Raw genomic sequence first — 20,612 nt, 5'->3', positions numbered from 1 at the left:
ATTTAACTCCTAACCTAAGTATTTTACATAACAAAAACAATACAAGTGATCAGTAATCTTTATTGATTTAACTCCAACAAAATATTAGGTTTCTCTGGCCATTTCCCTAAGTAATATTTCAGAACATTCCAATTCAATTGATACTCTTTAGCAATTTCTTTATACTGTCTATAGTTCAGGCTATCAATGTTGGAATTAACATGTTGATAAAGTGATTTGAATCGTTTGAATAATTCAGCTTTGCAAATTTTCAATCTAGAAGATTCCAAATGTTTGGTTTTCTTTGTAATCCCTTGTTTTCTTCCTTCTACTGCAACTTCTGATTTCCTAGAAAGATAAATTCATCAATTTTAGTCGAGAATATAAACCTAAATTTTGAGTGAATAAAATAGGATAAAGATTGTTCATAACTTACTTTGCATCCTTATACCAAATAATAGAGCTTGGGCAAACTTCTTTTTGATCACTTTTTTGAAAATGGAATATACTATCTTTCGCTTGTTGAAATATCATTTTTTTTCCTTCATATGGTGGAAACAACTTCAAATTCACAATTCTGCCATAAAAAGCTCTCTCAAGAGATTCTGTGCAGAAAGGTGTATTTCCAACAATAGTTAGTGTCGACAAGTAAATTGGTTCTTCCAAATATATACTCATGAGAGCACCTTGTAAGCCTAAATAACACCATTTCGTCATTTTATCGCTGCAAGATACTGAAAGTGTGGGATCTCCTCTACCTGAAAATTATAGGAGTTGAATTCCAATAAACTTCAGATGGGACTTCTTTGTGAATGTAATTGTAATTATTTCTTGCTAAGTAAGAAAAAAATATAGCATTTTCTACTCATTTTTCAGGATTATCACCTTCAAGTAAAAAGCCCTTACCTGGCTTGGTCCTTACTACTCCAGTAATATGATAGGCAGCTCCTTCTCCTCTAGGATCTTTCTTTTCTTCACTTTCTAAACATTTAGCTCCAGTACGATAAATATCACCATCATTTCCCTTCATTGTTTTACATAAAGGTTCATAAGAATTAACAGACCTATCATCTTTCAAATCACATTTTTCAATACCAACAACATCGCCAGCATTATTATCATCACACTTTGGAAATATACTAGCATCACCACAAGGCATCATTGTGCTAAAGAAATGATATTTCACATTATCATTCGATTTAAATTTCAAAGACTTCTGACAAAAAAAAAATATGGATTCTTTTTTCAATAATGCATTTTCCATTTGTTCGTATAAATAAAGAAGAAAAGCTCTACGACATATGACTTCTGAATGCGAATCGTTCAGGATGTCGCCAACAGGTGACATTTTATTAGTTCCTATACATTTAGAGCCAGTCCCCAAAGCAACAACCTCACAACAAGAATTATTTTCCTGAACAATACACGATAACACTGTCCACTGATTACTATTTGGTTTTCCAGTCTTCGGCAAATTATTGAATGCTTTCAAACCAGCTCTTGCTATAATTTCAGAAAAATGTAGATCCTCCATTTTAACTCAATAAAATCTTTATTATTTAAGAAAAAACAAAAAATTAATTATGCAACAACTTCTGGGTTCCAAGCAAACTTCTCATTGGAATTCAGGTTACTAAGCCTAGTCATCATTTCAACTGGAATCTCAAAATTTAGGTCGATATTACTCTTGATGTGTTCCTCTGTACGGGCTTTTGGAATGATTCCAATGTTTTGTTGAACAGCCCAGCGTAAGAGAACCTTCAAAAGAAATTTGTATGTTTAACTTTTTTTATTAGATAAAATTCTGACCTAATAATAAAAAAGTATTTAATTTACCTGAGCAGGAGTCTTCTGAAGTTGAGCTGCAATTTGAACAACAGTAGGATCTCTGATAAGATTTGAATTTCCTGTACCCCCAAGAGATGAATAGGCTTGAAGTAGTATTCCCTCCTGTCTACACAAGTTGAGTAATTCTGGTTGATGAAATTTCGGATGCCATTCAACCTATAAAGGAAAATTATGATATTTTCTTTTAATAGGATTGCGAACAATTAAATTTACCTGATTCACTGATGGTTTTACACCATAATCATTCATCAACAACTCATTCAAATGTTTAACAGTGTAATTGGATACTCCAATATCTTTAACCAACCCTGCTTTAACTGCTTTTGCCAGAGATTCCCAACTCTTTGAACGAAGCTTGTTATTTTCTTGACTATTAACAGGCAATCTTCCAGCCCCTGGCCAATGAATCAGGTACAAGTCTAAATATCCACAATCTAGTTTCTTAAGAGATTCTTGTACAGCTGAGAAAGCTCCTTCACCTTGATCTATGGGAGCTGGTAAAAAATTTAGCCTATGAATTTGAAAAAAAAATTTGTAAAAAGCTGAAAATACCTTACCTAATTTCGAGGTAATGAAAATATCCTCTCTCTTCAAATTATATTTTGGTAGAAGTACTTTCAAGGCTTGTCCAATAGAAGTTTCATTATGGTACACAGTAGCTGTATCTATAAAAAATCCACTACTATAGTATATATATGGTATAATAAAATTAATAAAATTTTACCTATATGTCTGTATCCAGCTGCTAAAGCTTCATCAAGAACTTGATAAATTAACTGATTCCCAGTAATCAAATAAGTACCAACTATAAACAAAAATTAATGATTATTAAAACATTTGGAATTTATTGAAACTTCTTTCTTACATCCAATAAGTGGCATAAATTTGCCAGATTGCAATTTGAATTTCATCATTGAACAATCCATTAATCTAGGTGTTTTCAGTTGTTTTGTTTCAGTTATGAGATTATTATGAGATATATTGAAGGACCTTCAACTGACTGAGATACAATTTTCTAGAAGTAGATGTTCACCTGTGACCTTGATAATAGAGGATATTGACTCATTCCAAAACAGGATTTTCCTAATCAAACTATTTGTTTCATATTTATGTAGGTGGGAAAAATCATGAATGAGTGAAACGGATGCGTACCTGTATCAGTTTAAAAAATTAGAGATTTTCATATGTACATGAATGTAATTCTCAGGATAAAGATAAGGACACTCATGAAATATAAATATCCACGACATCCACTTTGTGATGATACATATATAACCTTTTTTGAATCAATGATGAGTTATTCCAATAAAAAACTAAAAAAACAGGTCTTTGGAAATAACAGAATTATCTTTGAATAACATTAACCACTGGCGTAGGAAGTAAATCGTAGGATAAAACGTTTTATGACGGCATTCTATACAGGTTTGATTTTGAGACTTATCCTTAAATATTGAATATAAAGAATTCGTGGCGAGGACCCCCAAAGTATGTGAAAGAAGATCACTTCTTTCAAAATTAATAAGGTATTGTACTTCTCCCATTTTCTCTACTCACCCTTTTTGTCTACGCTACTGCTGTTAAACTTGAGTGACTAACTTCATTCTTCAAATAGTGATATTAAGGACGCTATAAAAGGTTCTATGCTTTTAAACGTTACTTCTATGTTCACAAATCTAAATATATAAAAAGCTAAATTATTCTTTGTTTGTTGCGATTATCTTATCTTCTTGCAAATATTCTCTAAACAGTGATTGTCCTTCAATATATTTCATCGAATAGAATATTGATTTATTCTTCAAAAATATTGTTTCTCTAGTACAAATTCAATTCACTCCAGGGGGGTGTAATTTTGAACTTTCAGATTTTAACTCGAAGGTGGTTGAATATTTTAATCCTTTGGTTGTTAAAGTGATCTAGAAAATAATGGCTTCAAACCGTATTGGGGTTGATACTGTAGAAGTGAAGGTTCTTGAGAAGAACGGTTTGCAGTCCATGGATATTGGTGATGCAAATACATATATAAAAAATGAAAATGGTATCGGAGATCAAGGGGATGCTTTTGGAACTACCCAGTAAGTTTATGTTTATTTTGAAATATTAAAAGTCATCAATTCTATTCACTATAGGCATACTTATGGAGAGTTAAAGGCAAGGATGCCTGTGGAAAGGGATGCTTTATACTATAATATGAATCATAAAAAGAGGGGGTTGGCATACATATTCAATCACGAAATATTTGATATTGCTGGTTTGAAACCCAGAGCAGGAACTGCTGAGGACTGTGCTAATTTAAAGAAATGCTTAAGTAATCTGAGTTTCGATGTGAAAGAATTCAAAAATTTGAAGTTCAAAGCAATCGAAGATCACATTAAAGAAGGTAATTCTATTTCTTTCATTAGTAATTTCAAAATTTTTATAAAAATCATATTTTCCTCACAGCCTCTGAAATGGACCATTCTGAACGTGATTGCATAGTTGTTGCAATCTTATCACATGGGGAGCAAGGCATCATCTATGCCAAAGATAGCCATTACAAACCAGACCATTTGTGGTCCTATTTTACTCCAGATAAATGCCCTTCTCTTGCCGGTAAACCTAAAATTTTCTTCATTCAGGCTTGTCAGGGAGATAAGCTCGACCCTGGAGTCAAGATGAATTCAACTACTGAAACAGACGGTGATGTAGTTGCTTCTTATAGGATTCCACTGCAAGCAGATTTTCTAATTATGTATTCTACAGTTAAAGGTAGGTGATAAGTTGTTGAGATATGTTGATATGTGAATTGTGCTACACATTGAAGAATATAAATTTTTTAGGTTTTTACTCCTGGCGCAATACAACTAGAGGATCTTGGTTCATTCAAGCTTTATGCAAAGAGCTTGAAGCGCATGCTTATGAAACAGATCTTGTGTCCATCCTGACTCTTGTCAATCAGCGTGTAGCGATTGACTATGAAAGTAATGTTCCTGATTCCCCCGTTATGCATCGCCAGAAACAGATTCCTTGTATCATGAGTATGCTCATGCGAAAAATTAGGTTCACGATGAAGTAGTATGTTATTAGTGTCCCAAAGTTTAGGTAGGAGGCTCAACACGCAGATCGTAATTGTATCTACTTAATTCGTATTAGAATTTGAAAGACTGCTACCTAACGTAACTGCCACTATTTTTGACATTGAAATTTTTGTACTTCGCTTGTAAATTTTTGATTCCTATGAAAACTTAGAAATAACCTGCACAGATTTACAATATTTTCCTTATATGGATCTGTACATACGGATTGTGTAATGTACTGATTTTGTGATTGTTAATTGGGTTTTAACTGATGATGCTCTCTTATATTCATCGAATAACAGGAGTATTATTGAATAAAAAAATGACAATTTATGGATATTGAGTCATGATAGACATCAATGAAATTATGTGAATTTTGAATCGGTGGTGGTTTTACGATGGTTTTTTTATATTTTTCTGTCTTGTAATAAAATGCTTCTGTCCCAGTATGATCTCAAAAAATAATGTGAATAATTTTTACATACTTTGCAATATTTTTATCAATTCCTCAATATATATAATATATTATAAATACAGTATTTGATTTATAGTTATGCCATACTGTAATTTAATATTGTACGTTTTTTTTAACTTATAGGCAATTTTTGTATTATTTTAAAGATTGTAAATCAATTTGTAGTTTGAAGTAGTTGTGATTGTCATCCATGTGATCGTTGAAACATATATCACTTACGATATTGGATTTACCATGAAATGAAATGTCTTTCCGAATAGTGTCTTAAAATGATATATTCTTGTAACGTTACTGCATTTTGCTCATTATTATCAATATATTTTATCTGAATATATGCAAATCAATTCTAGATTTCGTTTTATTATTATTATATGCTGGACAGTTGATGTAAGCTTCTTTATGCTGTTCAAATTTTAATAATATCCACTCTTCACCATGTGAACGAAGTTATGAGTATCTTATTAATTGATCCTATTTGATATTCATTTTTACAATGACGCACTCTGATCATCTCTTATAATTTTTAACTTCCAATATAATTTTTTTATGGAATCAAGGGTTTATAGAGTTTGCATGATTTTAATCTCAGTCAGTATAAGTTGATTTTTGAGAGAAGTAGAGTTTTATTAATTTCATCTATAATATTTTTTCGAAATTGATTTCGAAATAACATAAATGTGGTTTAAGTTCACATCTTTCAGTAGAATAAAGCTTAAATATTGCTATTTTTAAATGTAGTAGGTTTCTTCTTAATCTTCTCTATAACTAATTTCCATAGTGACATTCCATGAATATGTAGAATTACGTAATACTAGCAATACAATGCCATTTTCACTTTTTTTCTAAATTTATTCTTGACGATGAATTTGCATGATTTTAATCTCAGTCAGTATAAGTTGATTTTTGAGAGAAGTAGAGTTTTATAAATTTCATCTATAATAATTTTTCAAAATTGATTTCAAAATAACATAAATGTGGTTTAAGTTCACATCTTTCAGTAGAATAAAGCTTAAATATTGCTTTTATTAAATGTAGTAGGTTTCTTCTTAATCTTCTCTATAAGTAATTTTCATAGTGACATTCCATGAAAATGTAGAATTACATAATACTAGCAATAATACAATGCCATTTTCACTTATCTTTTTTCAAATATATTCTTGACGAAATGAAAAGGCATGCTTGGAAGCTTTGATCATTCCTCTTCCACACATTCATTTATTGAATACCTCATTTCCCCAAGGAAATATATCCAAAAAAGTGTGAATGACTTGTTGGGAAGTATTACGTAATTCTATGTTTACTTAGTAGGTATGCTAATTTGTAGGTTGATAAATAATAATTGCATTCCGTTCGAAATTAGTGTTACGAAATTTCGTCAACAATTATCTATGAATTTGAATTTGAACCAGCGAGTAAGCATAGACAAAGGGTCATTTCTCTATGCGCATAAGCGCTCCTAACCACAGAACAATAATGAACCATACTTCGTTAGTCTAATCTAACTTCACGTCGTTGCTTTTTCATTTTATCCAAAAATTGTTTTATAAAAACATAGGTTGATAATAGAAAACCAAGAATACAAGATTTTATTCAGATTTTTGAAAGTACCTACTGATGAGTCTTCTGATTAAATTTTGTTCAAAATAAATATGGCGACTAACTCAGAATTGTCAATACTTCCCTTTTCTCCGTGGGTAGCGCTATTTGATAAAATGGCCATAGAACTTCAGCAGATTTTGATGTGAGCGACACAGGAAATATTGCAGAAATCAACTGAAGTACCGGTAATCCAAAAACGCCGATCCCTTCAAAAGTTGCCATCGTTGAGGGTTGACATTTTACAGAACAATGGGGATTTCTTGTCCATGTTTTGTAATAGTTATTTATTTATCGAAAGCATTCAGTAGATATTTATGTTACATGTAAAATTGTAAATCGCCAAAAGTATCAACATCTCTTATTAATGCATGACGTGTTGCATACAAACTTTTCTTATACTAGTTAATTTCTACATAACAAATTTGAAAATTCTGATATACTTTTATATGTATAATGAAACGTAATAGTGCTTCCGAAGAGTATTTTTTTTCTGAAGAATTGAGGACATATTACCTATCTTCGAAAAATAAGGTTTCAAGAATACTTGCAGCTAAATCTCCTGGTTTTTCTGTACAGAGAGTTGGTAATCAGACAAAAAAATATGAATCCACATTTGCTGTAGGCTGTATAGAGGCAATCTTACATTAAGAATTGTCAATTTCGAATAAAAAATGTTGACGGTGTTAATTATTGTTGATATAATTCATCATCATTTTGGGAGAGCGTATAGTGTACCTATAGTTAAAAATGACATTGGTTACTAAACAATGAAATCAAAATAACAAGCTGATGGTATGACATGAATATAATTTCTTCCGTAATTCATCCTCATTGTTACAATTTGTTAGTTGTCTCAAATCCATTAGCGGAATAATTGTGTAAATTGGCTTCGTTTACTTTTATCAACAAACAAGGTGTTGACACTTAGCACCATGATAAACTTATAAATTACTATAGAATATATTACTGTTAATGTAAATATTTAAGGAATATGAATACCTATAATAAGGAGAAATTAACACCTTCAAAGAGAAATGCAATAATTCAACTCCTGTCAAAGTCGTTATTATGGTAACGTCTTCGTACTTGAGACATTTAATTTAGTTACGTTCAGTGGCGTACCCAAGGAGGGGTAAGGGGGATATATTCCTCCACAGGAGAAATATCCATCATCTGACACTTCCACAGATGAAAATGTATCTCAAAAAGTGTCTGTCAACAATACACATCTGAAACGAATAAACAATTATTTTTTAATACCCCCCCCCAAGCTTATGCCTGGGTACGCCACTGGTTACGTTTAACTAAAAACCGGTTTTTAAAGACGAAGGACAAAAAACCTGATCTAGCTAAAATTATCAAATATCTATAAAAGTTTCACATTCTGATTCAAACACCTTCAATAAAGTGATTCTGCTGTTGAAAAAAATTAGAAAACGTTAAAATCAGGAAAATTTTTTCATGGACGGTCACATGTAGATTTTTACTTCGATATTTTTTAATTCCGTCTTCTAATGAAAAAATCTGAAGTCAAAACTTCTTAGTCTATGGCATGTGATGAAAACATAGAATTACGTGATTCTTGCAGGCTTTCTGAACACCTTTGATTCAATATAAGCGTTTAAAATCTTCCTGCAGATTATAAAAATCTGAGATATCGCTAATTACTCTGAAAAATTTGAGATCATCCGCGAAGAGGACCTTTTTCGAGTGCAGTAGAGCGCATAGGCATAAAAATGAAAAATAAAAGGGATCCCAAATTAGAACCCTGAGGTACCCCCGATCGTGCCACAAATCGAAATGATTTGATGCCTTGAATTTCTCATATAAATGCCTGTTATCAAGAAATGATTTCAACAAAATTAATTAAAATATATTCGATGGAATACTAAAAGAACTCAACTTTCTCAAAAGCCATCTCTACTAAAATGTGAAATGCTGACTCTTTAGAAGATAAGGACGAGGACCATAGTGCTACAACCATCTTTTTTGTAATTATTCATTTCATGGATCAATGTTATACACCTTCACAGAAAATTCCAATGGAACCTGATGTACTTATATAGATTTCGAGATATCGGAACAACTTCAAGATAGGCTGTAGGTAAAACCTTTCATACCGCTGATGGCTGATTATATTTCACCTACATTGCTCAATTCTCGATCGTATCTTCGTCTTTGTCTTCTTCACATTTTAAAGAACTTCCTTCCTGTTATTGCGTGAATATGTTCCATCCGGAACTGCTTCCAAACTATACCTATGTATCTTAAATTGAGCATTAAATTAACACCATTCAACAATTTGTCATTTATAATCTCGAGTCTATAAAATGGTCTTCATTCTTTTCAGTCTTCCATCAAATCCTCATGTGTTGATTTTATCGTTTAGGTGAATGAATCTGACTCAAATGGAGTTCGTGAAATTTTCGCTTTTATACTTTTTTTGTATATCTAGTAGTGCTCTTTTGGCACATGAGAGTATTGAGGATGTTTCAGTTCAGAATTCCTTGTTTATTAGGAGGAATACTTCAAGACAAGTGAAAATGTCGAGAAACAAGAGCAGATACGGTCGATGTAAGTAAAGTATCTTAATATAAAATAATAAAATTTTTCAGTGAATTTTCCGAGAAAATATTTAATTGCTGAAAATCCTACTTTGTTCGATTTACCACTTCTTTCGAATTCATTATTCATTGATGGCTCTTTTTAAATTATGAAAAACGTAACACTTCTATTTTTTTATTGTTGCAGTTTTATCCCTATTCACGTTGGTGAAATTCGATAGAGAAGAATGTATCGGTGCTTCTGGTAATAGAGGCACATGTTTGAGTTCTATGGAATGCTCTCAAAGAGGTGGAACTGCTGATGGAACTTGTGCCGCTGGTTATGGAACTTGCTGTGCATGTAAGTTATAATATTGCTCCTAATTCCATTTCTATTTCTACTTTATTCGTAATAATTATAGGGAAAATAATATTAAAAACTAAGTTTTTGAATTTCAATACCATAAAGTCAATATTTTTCGAGTTATCAGGAAAAAATATATAAGGCTATAACTCAGGAACAATTGGATTGATTTTGACAAACTTACCCTGAAAATTTCAAGCCTTCTCCGTTTTGATTGTAATAGTTTTTTTCGGCAACCGTCCGGGAAGTGCTCACTTCCCGGACGCTTTTTCTCTGAGAATGTAGCATTTCCCGGCCTAGTTCGGAAAGTACGTATTTCCCGGACTAGGCCGGAAAAGAATCATAGAATCCATAGCAACCGAGATAACGGCTGACAGTTCATATGAAATTAGTTGTCAAAAATTTGCATGTTTTTTGATCGCAACCGCAATAAAATATGGAAAGCAGCAGCGATAGTGTTATTTTACATGGTTGCCGAAAAAATATTGTACGCAACACGCCCGAAAATGGTTTTTTTGGACTCACAGACTTCCAGGACTCGCTTACGCTCGTCCTGGAATTTTGTCTATTCGTCCAAAAAAACCCTATTTTCCGGACTTGTTACGTAAATTACTATTACGGCTGGCCAGACAGAATTGATTTTGTTCACAAATCCTTTATCAGTGCATTCTAGGAACTCAAAATCCCAATTCTAATTTATTTTTATCGTAGTTCTGCAGTCTTGCGGTACTTTTGTGCGAGAAAATCGTACGTTGTTTGTGAACAACAACTATCCAGATGCTTACGATGGTATAGGTACTTGTCAAATAACCATGCAAAAAATTAATTCAGACATTTGTCAGTACAGGTGGGTTGTTACTCTAATTAAATTTCCGCATATGAACTTCTATGGTTTCCAGATTGGATTTCGATGAATTCTTACTCGCGGGACCAGAAACTGAAAACCATATATGTGAGAACGACCAACTTATTATAGCTGGAGCTCCTGGTTCTGTACCAATAATTTGTGGTATGAACAGAGGAAACCACAGTAAGTTTGTTCCAATTTTGCTCATTCTATGATTAAAATTTGTGTAACCATAAAATCAATGAGGATCACATAGAATTCTTGAATTTTTGGAATTAACTTTTTTTTGGATATCATCGAAGTGAATATAAGCGCTTCTCTTCGTTTAAACATCTAGTTTAGGAACATCTTTTATATTCAATTTAAATACTGAAAAGCTATAATGATGAGTTAAATAAATCAATATTTATTTCGAATCAGATAAAGTAAAATCGTAAATGAAATTGTTCAAACAATTTTAGCTGTCTTATTATAGTTATAAAATATGTTTATAGTTTATGTAGATGCTGGAACTGATCCCCAAAATTCGATGGTCCTGTCTGTGGTTACAAATGGAGAATCTTTCAATAGGACTTGGAAAATAAGGATTAGTCAAATTCCTTGCAGTTCTAATTATAAGGGTAGGTTCAAAATCAATTTGTAATCTGAATACTCATTTCGTACTGTTATCTTTCAATTATTAGAATACTGCCACTACTTATATGTTTTTTCAATTGTTATTTTATTCATGCCAAATTATTCCTCTACTTACCTAACATTTTTCTTTGCTTCTATTGGACAGGGAGAAGTTTTAGCATTTATTTTAAATAATTTTATTTCCTCTTACTCGAACTGAGCATTTGACTCATGTTTTCATTAAATCCCTCATTATTTCATCAAATTGTCTCTAATGACTCACTGATGAAAAACTGGGTGGTAATGGTGTTATCGTGTTTAACCACTTTCGGACCAGCCTGTAGAGTTAAAAATAAAGTTAATCAAACTTAAGCGCCGAGAACTGCCGATTCCGTAAAAATTGGAATCATTCTTCTCTCCCAAAATTTCCAAAAATTATCTACTGAGCACTAATTACTCACCCTGTATACTATTCTGTGGTCCCAAAGGGTGCAATTGATGCATGAATGGATGAGCACTCAAAACCTCTCGACTATTCTAGAGTGCTTTTCTTATATCTTCATTTGAAAATTAGGTGAATTATAAATTTTTACGACACAATGTTGGCAGTACCTGAATTTGAGGTTCTAGTCGTTCACTGACAGATAAAATTTCGAAGAAACGTCAGAAATCGCTATCTGCTAAAATTCCCTAAATAGATAATAAAATCCTCATACAAAACTGCATCGAAAATAAATTCAATAACAAACTTTCATCACAAACCTCAAAATGAAATCATTTGTCCTCTCAGCCGGTCACCTGCACTCACAGTGTCTGTTTGATTTGTTTGCGGTTGGTGTAAATTTAACGAACAGCCACACACGTTCTCCTGATTAAGGATCCTATTAACATTCGAATGGATTCACAGAGCAAACGCGAATTGGTTTAGTTATGTAAATGCAGGTCTCTTTGATCTGGAAATACCATTGTTTAAGCTCACTTCGAACTTATTATACACGTTTTACGGTTCAATTGAAGCGATTCACTGATGTTGAGCTATTTACAGTTCCATACGTCAATAGATGTTTCAGAATGTTCACTTGATGGTTTCACTATTCTATGCTATTCTTGTATTGGACATAATTCCAAAATCTGTCATCAATTGTTTCATAGAAACATGATACGTTTCTATGGTGGAACTGAAGACCGGATTCTGTGTTCAGACTTATGTTCAGTACATCGCGCTGTTCTACTTCCTTTATCCATCTGACGTCAAAATTAATCTTCAATATTGGTATTGTAAGTTTCTATTCTCTTTAAACCTGAAATTCTTTCTAATTTTGTAAAACAGGAACTTTTCTTACTTACGACATGTTTCATAAAACTTTGATTGATCGATTAACTTGTTGATAATTTGAAATCGATGGTGGAAGTGTCAAAAATGAACTGAAATTTAACACAGAAATGATTTGATCGATCAAATCGTCATGATGAAAGTTTTATGAAACCAACCACTAGTATTTATTTTCAAATGTGACATAGATTCTAATTTTCAGATTTAAACAACAATTTTAACCACTCACTTAAATTTATACAGTTCCTGTATGTTTAGATTATTGTAGACAATGATATAATGATATGTAAATAGCTCACAGTCTTTTTTGCCAAAAAAAAACAGTGTTTTATCAATCATGAAACTCGATTCAATCCATTTTTCAAACAACAACAAATGTGGCAATATCTCACATAAATACCCACTAATTCAATATTCCAAACAATTTCTAGCTGATGAAGGCTGTTTGCAATATTTTTCTTCGGTCAGTGGTCAGATAACATCTTTCAACTACGATCCGACGGAAGGTCTTCAGTTGTCCAATCAAAATTACGGAATCTGCATCAGACAAGACAGGAACTTTTGCGGTGTTCAGTACACCCAGTGTCCAGATCCAGGTGAGAGAAATCTTATATTATTTCAAGGAGGAAAAGTCACTTTCAATGGAAAACCCGTTAGTTTCTGATTATGCAAAATCCCAAAAATATCAATATTTGATTATAGATAACGATCCTATACAATCATTCACTCTGAGTGGAAATTCAAACTCGAACGTACCAGCTATGGTAGGTAGCACAGGCAGTTCCAACTTCTGCCAGTCGGACTACCTCATAATACCAATGGTGTCTAACGTCGGCAGACCTCCTTCTGGTCCTTCTGCTAACGTGGATAGGATTTGCGGAGGGATCTTGAGCGCAGATGTCACTCTTATCCCGACAACTGTTAGAAGTAAGTTGAATGATTTGTATAAATATTGAGTCTAGTAAAAAGAAAACCATTATTCTTCCAATATATGGCTTTAGTGTATATATCTCGCGTTGTATGAGCCCGATCGGGTTGCACTGAATGGCGTTAGAAACATGAGATTTCGTACTACAAAAACTTATCTGACAGTTTTGTGATTAGTTGGCCCTGTTTAGTTTGAAAGTGCGTCAAAGATGAACATTAGCAAAGAGAAACTACGCTGTATTTTACAGTTTTTCTTCGATGAAGGCGAAAATGTAAGCCAGGCGGCTGAAAATGTAAATAGTGTTTATGGTCCTGATACAGTAATAGTGAATTACGCGCAATTTCGCTTTCGTCGATTCTGTTTCGGTAATTTGGATGCCAAAGATGTACCACGCACTGGAAAGCTCAAAAGCTAAAGATTGAGCAAAAAACCGTTTGGAATCATTTGAATAAGGCTGGTCTCAAGAAGAAGCTCGATGTATGGGTACCACACAAGCTAACGCAAAAATCCTCATGCAACGAATTGCCATTTGTGAATCGCTACTAAATCGCAACAAAATCGACCCATTTTTGAAGCGATTGGTGATGAAAAGTGGATCACTTACGACAACGTCAAGCGAAAACGGTGGTCAAGCTAGGAATGACGACCAGGAAGGTTTTTTTGTGTATTTGATGGGATAGGCAGGGAATTATCTAAAATGAGCTGCTCCCTTTCTGTTAACTCGGAACTGTACTATCTACAATTGGACTGTCTGAAGGAAACAATCGCTCAGAAGGTGCCAGCTTTGGCCAATAGGAGAGGAATTGTGGGCCATCAGGACAACATCAGGTCACATATATCGATAGTGACTAGCTAGAAGCTCCGATAGCTTGGTTGGGAAGTTCTTATACATTCACCTTATAGTCCGGACCTGGCATCAAGTTATTACCATCTGTTCCTGTCCATGGCGAATAATTTTGCTGGTGAAAAATTATGATATCAATTTGGTCTTTCAAGAAATATACCCTATGAGTTCAACAGTCTCAATTGTTGTTATTATTAACTTCAAAATTGATTTCACGAACTTCCAATGATTGCATGTTGGATTTTTTTCATACTGGGGGTAGATGAAAGTGAATAGACTAATCCACCAGTGAACTGATGAATTCACATCATTAGTTGTCTCTTCCTCCGGAGCCACTCGAACAAAATACCACTTGACATAAAGTTGTTGAATGTACAGAACAATCAGTAATAATTAGGATAGGATAAACAACAATAATGTCTTGCGGGAAATAGACCGAATCGAATACAATGCAAAGCAACCATATCTAATTATCTATTAATGCTTTATACAAGGGGCAACTTCTCCAATTGTGGAACCCCATGAATAGAAACTCTTATCATACTACTTGAACTTGGAGTAAATTAATGAAGGTTGCTAAGACAACAATGAGAGGGATATCATTGGGATTAATTACTTTCGGGAATAAATACAGTATGTTGAAATTGATATAATTGCTCAACAATGTAGAACTTCTGCGATGTAAATTGCAATAATAGCAAACTATGTAGATTCGTAATAGGTGCAGTATCAACAGAACTGAATGCTTGAATATGTTGATCGTTTTGGATTTAGCCTGGTCTAACTTAAATGTAATTAGAACAAATTGTCTCGCAATCAGAACTGCGACCTGTTAAGCAGTCTGCTTTTACTTACCCCGTTTCTCGATACTGGGTCTGGCACAGAGATGGCAGTGTCAGTTGCATACTACTTTTTTCTCGTTAATACCAAACTTTAAAAGATGCGTGTCAAAATTTAATTATTGAAACCTTATTGTCATACTTTGTAGTGAATAATAATTCCGTTTCAATTTTGCTGACTGGCTGATTTGTAGTTTGACGCACCACCCCTTTCAAATCTCTTCAGTGTGTAGTGTAGTTTTAAACCACATAAAACAACATTATTGAGTGGTGCGTCAAACTGAACAAACAGATTCAGAAGTTCAATGCTCAATGCTGGAATTCTTTACTCCAATCCAGCTCGAAGGACCAAAAAATGTTGTATTCCATAATTGGTGATTTATATGAACTAAATTTGATTGGGAATTGAATAATAGGAAATAATTTTTCTTACTTTGAAAAGAAAATCATATTTTTCAAGAAACATGTTTAGATCGAGTTCAGCTATCATCTGTCAAAGTTTGACATATAGCTTGTACAACACTCTATGATATCTGAAATTATCTCCTCCATTATCTGTCTATTATCTCACTCTACCCCTTATGTAAACTCTCCCACCAGATCATCCTCAAATGAAATTCATTGTTTTCCTTTCTGCAGGTGGTGTGAAACCCTTCCGTCTCTGGTTCCATACAGACGGTGTAGAAGCACCAACAGACAGGGACAACAAGGGATTCTGTCTCAACTACGTTCAACAGCCCTGCATGAGCAGCATTTAAATAACCATCAACGTCAGCAGGACTGTGTCACGGATGACATACGCGGCCTACTATGAAAAAGCTCGGGAGTGATTTCGTCGCTAATTTATGATTTTTCTAGCGAGGGGTGAATTTGGGTTTTTACGCTCTGTGACCGGTGAAACGACTTTGTTTGATGTGCAGGATGATGTGATGATGAAGTTCACTTCAGGGTCGGTTTTGGTGCGTGAAATATGGAATTGTGTTTTTTTTATTATGATGAGATTGGTTAGGTTTGAACTTGAAGAAGATCTTCAAGATACTTCAGAACAAGATTCTTCAGAACTATACATGATAACTTTTCTATGAAAATTTCTATCTATTAATTTTCTTCATTTGATTATTTTTCTTCGAAACTGAACCAATGAGATATTACACGAATTTTTCAAATCTGTATGTGTACTGTCAAAAATCAGATTATAGATCATTTTTGTCAGTACATTTTTATTACATTATATTAGATTATTATGATATGTGGTACAAATATTGTTATTATTTTAAGGAACTGTTATGTTTTATAATTCTTTTGTTGACGTTTTGAAATAAAACATTTGAAACCCAATCGTCTCCTTTTCTGTGAGTTCCTAAACGCTCTTAGACTGAAATAGTTAACATGATTGCACAAAGTTGGGATGGAATAACAAACGAGCACTTAACTTTAACAGTAACCTTTATTGTTTCACATTCCCACCTATTCCAATCACTTGAAGAACTGATGAAATGGATGAACATTCTTCGTTGAATTTATTAGATGCGATATTTTTTCAACCCAACGTAATTACGATGTAAATCTAATAAATCTGTCTATCTGAAGGTGTAAGTGGTGCATTTGGCTCATGAATGAACGAGCATTTAGAATGTGTCGAAAAAATTTAATTATAAATAGACGTTCAACTATGTCTCCGCCGTTTTTTTCCAAAATTCGAGGATTTATTGTAAAAAACTGGTTATACTTACATAAATGATTTAAAGTGTTGTTCATCGCTGGCCACTACTATCTCCAATCTTTCGGGCAGAGTACGAATCCCGCGTTGAAAAAACTGATCATATTTTGAAGCAATTCACGAATCAATCCAATTTTTCACTTCTTCATAAGACCGGAAGTGCTGGTCAGCCAGGCCGTGTGCCATTTATCGAAACAAGTGATAGTCCGAAGAAGCAACGTCTGGAGAATACGGTGAGTGGGGTAGGACTTACCCCACGTTTTCAAGTATATCTTGACCACTTTCGCAACATGGGGTCCAGCATTGTCATGCTGTAAAATCACTTTATCATGTCTCTCGTTGAATTGCGGCCGTCTGCTTACAATGCTAGGCTCAAAGGCATTAATTGCGTTCGATAACGATCACCTGTGATTGTTTCAGTCGGTTTTAACAACTTATAATACACTCCGGCCAATTCTTTTTGTTAGAATCTAAAACTGATTATTGTTTTGTTTTTTTTTTTAAAGGAAAGAAGGTTGTTCTGTCAGATTTGACATTAACTATTAAGTAGACTCGTGCATCGTTCTATATTATAAATAAAGGTTTATGCAGTCCACTCTGTTATTATTTCTAGAACCAGCTATATCTCCATCACTTGTTGCGTTTGACACGAGTCTTGATCCAGTAATGCCTCTAATTCTGCGTCTTCGAGAACCTTCTCTCTTCCACCGCTATGCTGGTCTTCGACGTCAAAAACATCGTCTTGAAGCGTTGAAACCACTCTCATGTTTTTTCACTAAAAGCGGCCTCACCATAGGTATTTGAGAGTATTCAATGAGCCTCGGCCACAGATTTCTTCATATTAAAGCAGAAAATTAAAACCTCCCACAAATGAGAATTTGGCTCGTAAACTGACATGTTCAATCGAGAATAACTTTATGATGCAGACAGAAATCGACTAATATTTCGATGATGTTATGTTTACGAATATCTGAGCTTATTGAATGACATCTACGATCTATTTATTTCGACTACCACTTACCGCTACAGCCATTTATTGAAGAACGGCGCAGAAGCAAAGTTGTACACCTTATATAATAATTAAATTGTATATTGATTATCTCAAGGTAAATTATGTGATGTCTAGAGAAGATATCCGGTCGTTAACATTATTTTTAACTTGTCAATACCTCTCATTTGACAAACAAAGAAATGCAACAGATGGCACAAATCAGAACAAATAAAGATTTCCAATAGCCTTTGAAGACATCTTTGGAAATGCATATTAAAAATATCCTTATGCCAAGTTCCCAAATTCACAACATCAGTGCTTTCCTTATTTTTCTCCAATATACACTGCGCAAAAAAATTAACGCACATTATGGAAATCTCAAATTTATTCTACAACTGAAGTGTTCTCAATGATAATTATTTTTATCAGAATTATGCATGCATATGTTATCCACTTTCAACGTTTTTCTTCAATACAGATGTTTTTTCCCAGCAGGAATAAAAAAGATGAGATTACCAGATTTTGAATGTATTGGCTCCATTCTGAAATCAGTTGTTCTCGATCAATTCTAGTGATCAATAGTTTTTCTTTCGTTTGATTTTCTACACTCGATCGCTATGCAACGCGAAACACGCAATTTGACCCAAGAGGAATGTGCCCAAGCGGTAGTTTTGCGAGAAGAAGGGTGGACATACACAAGAATTGCAGAAAGGTTTGGAGTTTCCCATACAAGTGTGTCCAGAATGTTGCAGCGATTCAGGGAGACAGATATGAATGTCCGAAGACCAGGACAGGGTAGACCACGGGTAACAACTGCCATTCAAGAACGTTACTTGAGAGTTTCTTCGTTAAGACAACGGTTTGCAACTGCTCGCCTCCTTCAAAATCAGCTTGAGCAAACTCATGGGGTGCAAATTAGCACTCAGACAATGAGAAATCGCCTCAGAGAATATGATAAGGCCTCGTGTCGCGGCAAAAGGCCCAGCTCTTACACCAGCCCATCGAAGGGCGTGTTTGGATTTTGCGAGAGAGCATATCCATTGGGAAGAGGCTGATTGGGAAAGAGTTCTCTTCACAGATGAATCTAGATTCTGCCTCTACCATTGTGATTGACGTTCCCTTCTATACAGACGTCCACATGAAAGATATGCTCAGTGCAATTTCCTGAATACTACTGGTTTCGGGTGATGATCGATTATGGTATGGGGTGGAATGTAATTAACGCAAGGGGTGGAAGTACCAAGTATTAAATCATTTATTCCAGTATTTTGAAAATTGTTTGTTTCTCTTTTTTCACATAAGATTCGGTGAAATCCTGAATTTTTCTTCCATTTAATGTGTCTTGTTTCGTTCAAAACCTTCTCGAGAGAACATAAAAAATAAGTTATAAAGTCAATGTAGAGTTAACTTTCATTAAAATTGAGATTTTCAGAATGTGCGTTAATTTTTTTGCGCAATGTATTTCAACGAAGAAAACAATAAAAAAACCTTCTTTTCTCCTGTATTCGTTTTCTCCGCTCTTCCATCCAAAAAAGATCCATCACAGCTTCGCTGTAAAAACGGGATGAATCTTATTGCTATCTCCCACGAATTCATTATGTTACAAATTGGAGACCTCTAATTCCGCAGCTTCCAGTCCCCAAGGTATTAATCGGAACACACCGGTAAAAACGAGATCTCGGGGCGTTGGGATGATTACGAAACTGGGATGCTGATGCTGTGCGGGTAAATATCCGTCCCTGGCATTTTAAATTCGGCCCCATATTGCTGCTAGTTGGACCCATTGAATTTCTGACCGGATGCACTCACATTGTTCCCTCGGGATATTAATCTATACCCTTGGAAATACCAGGAAATATTCTGGAGGCTTTGGTTCTATAAGGTGTAGGTGAAACGAAATGCATTATTATTGGATGACAAACAAGACTTTAATTACAATAGTTAGAATGATCCGATTTAGATCAAATATGCGTCGTTTTGCTCGATAACTTGTTACCATTTTTTAAGGTAATATCAGTATGCCTCTCTCATAGAAGCCCTCGTCCTTATTGGCAAAAAATTCTGACAGTCGATTATCACAAGCCTCTATTGAAGACAATTTTTCACCAGCAAAAGTGTTCGCCATGGACAGGAACAGATCAAAATCACTTGGTGCTAGGTCCGGACCATAAGGTGGATGCATAAGAACCTCCCAACCAAGCTCCCGGAGCTTCTGGAGAGTCATTATCGATGCGTGTGGCCTGGCGTTGTCCTGCTGGAACACAATTTTTCTCCTATTGGCCAAAGCTGCTACTTCTGGGCGAAAGCTTCCTTCAGACGGTCCAATTGTTGCCAGTATAGTTCAGAATTAACAGTTGTGCCGTAGGGGAGCAGCTCATAGTAACGGGTGTTTTTTTTCGAGGTATATAACTTTAAGTTGGCATTACTGCTCAAGATGGCGACCGATTTAACAGCTGTCAAGTGATTTATTCTCAGTTTGGTTTGGCAATTCATCATGAGTAGAGTCACGCCTGAACAACGCTTGCAAATAGTGCAATTTTATTTCGAAAATAATGGATCTGTGCGGAATACGTATCGCGCACTACGTCCATTTTATTTTGTTTAACGATGAAGCGCACTTCTGGTTGAATGGCT

At 34.3% G+C, this 20,612-nt stretch overlaps 4 protein-coding genes and 1 long non-coding RNA gene across 7 annotated transcripts; 2 read left to right on the top strand and 3 right to left on the bottom strand.

Moving 5' to 3' along the window:
* Positions 1-42: 42 nt before the first annotated feature.
* LOC123672030 (tRNA-specific adenosine deaminase 1) lies at positions 43-1,513 on the bottom strand. The gene is made up of 3 exons (XM_045605983.1): positions 886-1,513; positions 416-737; positions 43-327 (listed from the first exon to the last, which is right to left on the bottom strand). The coding sequence occupies exons 1-3, from the start codon at positions 1,511-1,513 to the stop codon at positions 60-62; spliced, it is 1,218 nt and encodes a 405-aa protein (XP_045461939.1). The 3' UTR covers positions 43-59.
* On the bottom strand, positions 1,509-3,458 carry LOC123672033 (glyoxal reductase-like). Of its 3 annotated transcripts, none has more exons than XM_045605986.1 (6): positions 2,980-3,458; positions 2,693-2,919; positions 2,552-2,632; positions 2,041-2,492; positions 1,816-1,983; positions 1,509-1,737 (listed from the first exon to the last, which is right to left on the bottom strand). In XM_045605986.1, the coding sequence occupies exons 2-6, from the start codon at positions 2,751-2,753 to the stop codon at positions 1,561-1,563; spliced, it is 939 nt and encodes a 312-aa protein (XP_045461942.1). In that variant the 5' UTR covers positions 2,754-2,919; positions 2,980-3,458; the 3' UTR covers positions 1,509-1,560. The 3 variants fall into 3 exon arrangements, with proteins under 3 accessions (XP_045461942.1, XP_045461943.1, XP_045461944.1); XM_045605987.1 differs by having other exon boundaries at positions 2,693-2,910; XM_045605988.1 differs by having other exon boundaries at positions 2,041-2,321; positions 2,385-2,492; positions 2,693-3,332.
* Positions 3,459-3,480: 22 nt separating this feature from the next.
* On the top strand, positions 3,481-5,704 carry LOC123672032 (caspase-1-like). Its single transcript, XM_045605985.1, has 4 exons — positions 3,481-3,899; positions 3,954-4,204; positions 4,267-4,572; positions 4,644-5,704. The coding sequence occupies exons 1-4, from the start codon at positions 3,751-3,753 to the stop codon at positions 4,877-4,879; spliced, it is 942 nt and encodes a 313-aa protein (XP_045461941.1). The 5' UTR covers positions 3,481-3,750; the 3' UTR covers positions 4,880-5,704.
* A 3,959-nt stretch (positions 5,705-9,663) lies between these two features.
* LOC123672031 lies at positions 9,664-16,514 on the top strand. The gene is made up of 7 exons (XM_045605984.1): positions 9,664-9,858; positions 10,573-10,708; positions 10,761-10,891; positions 11,203-11,328; positions 13,088-13,252; positions 13,359-13,583; positions 15,907-16,514. Exons 1-7 carry the CDS (start codon positions 9,789-9,791, stop codon positions 16,023-16,025), a joined length of 972 nt encoding a protein of 323 aa, XP_045461940.1. The 5' UTR covers positions 9,664-9,788; the 3' UTR covers positions 16,026-16,514.
* On the bottom strand, positions 10,483-12,472 carry LOC123672035. Its single transcript, XR_006746217.1, has 3 exons — positions 12,086-12,472; positions 11,460-11,661; positions 10,483-10,798 (listed from the first exon to the last, which is right to left on the bottom strand). It is a non-coding gene; the product is annotated as an uncharacterized LOC123672035 (long non-coding RNA).
* Positions 16,515-20,612: the final 4,098 nt, after the last annotated feature.

This window comes from Harmonia axyridis, chromosome 2 (genome assembly GCF_914767665.1).
Source record: "Harmonia axyridis chromosome 2, icHarAxyr1.1, whole genome shotgun sequence".
Classification (NCBI taxonomy): Eukaryota; Metazoa; Arthropoda; class Insecta; order Coleoptera; family Coccinellidae; genus Harmonia; species Harmonia axyridis.
This window is presented reverse-complemented; position numbering and strand designations above follow the sequence as displayed.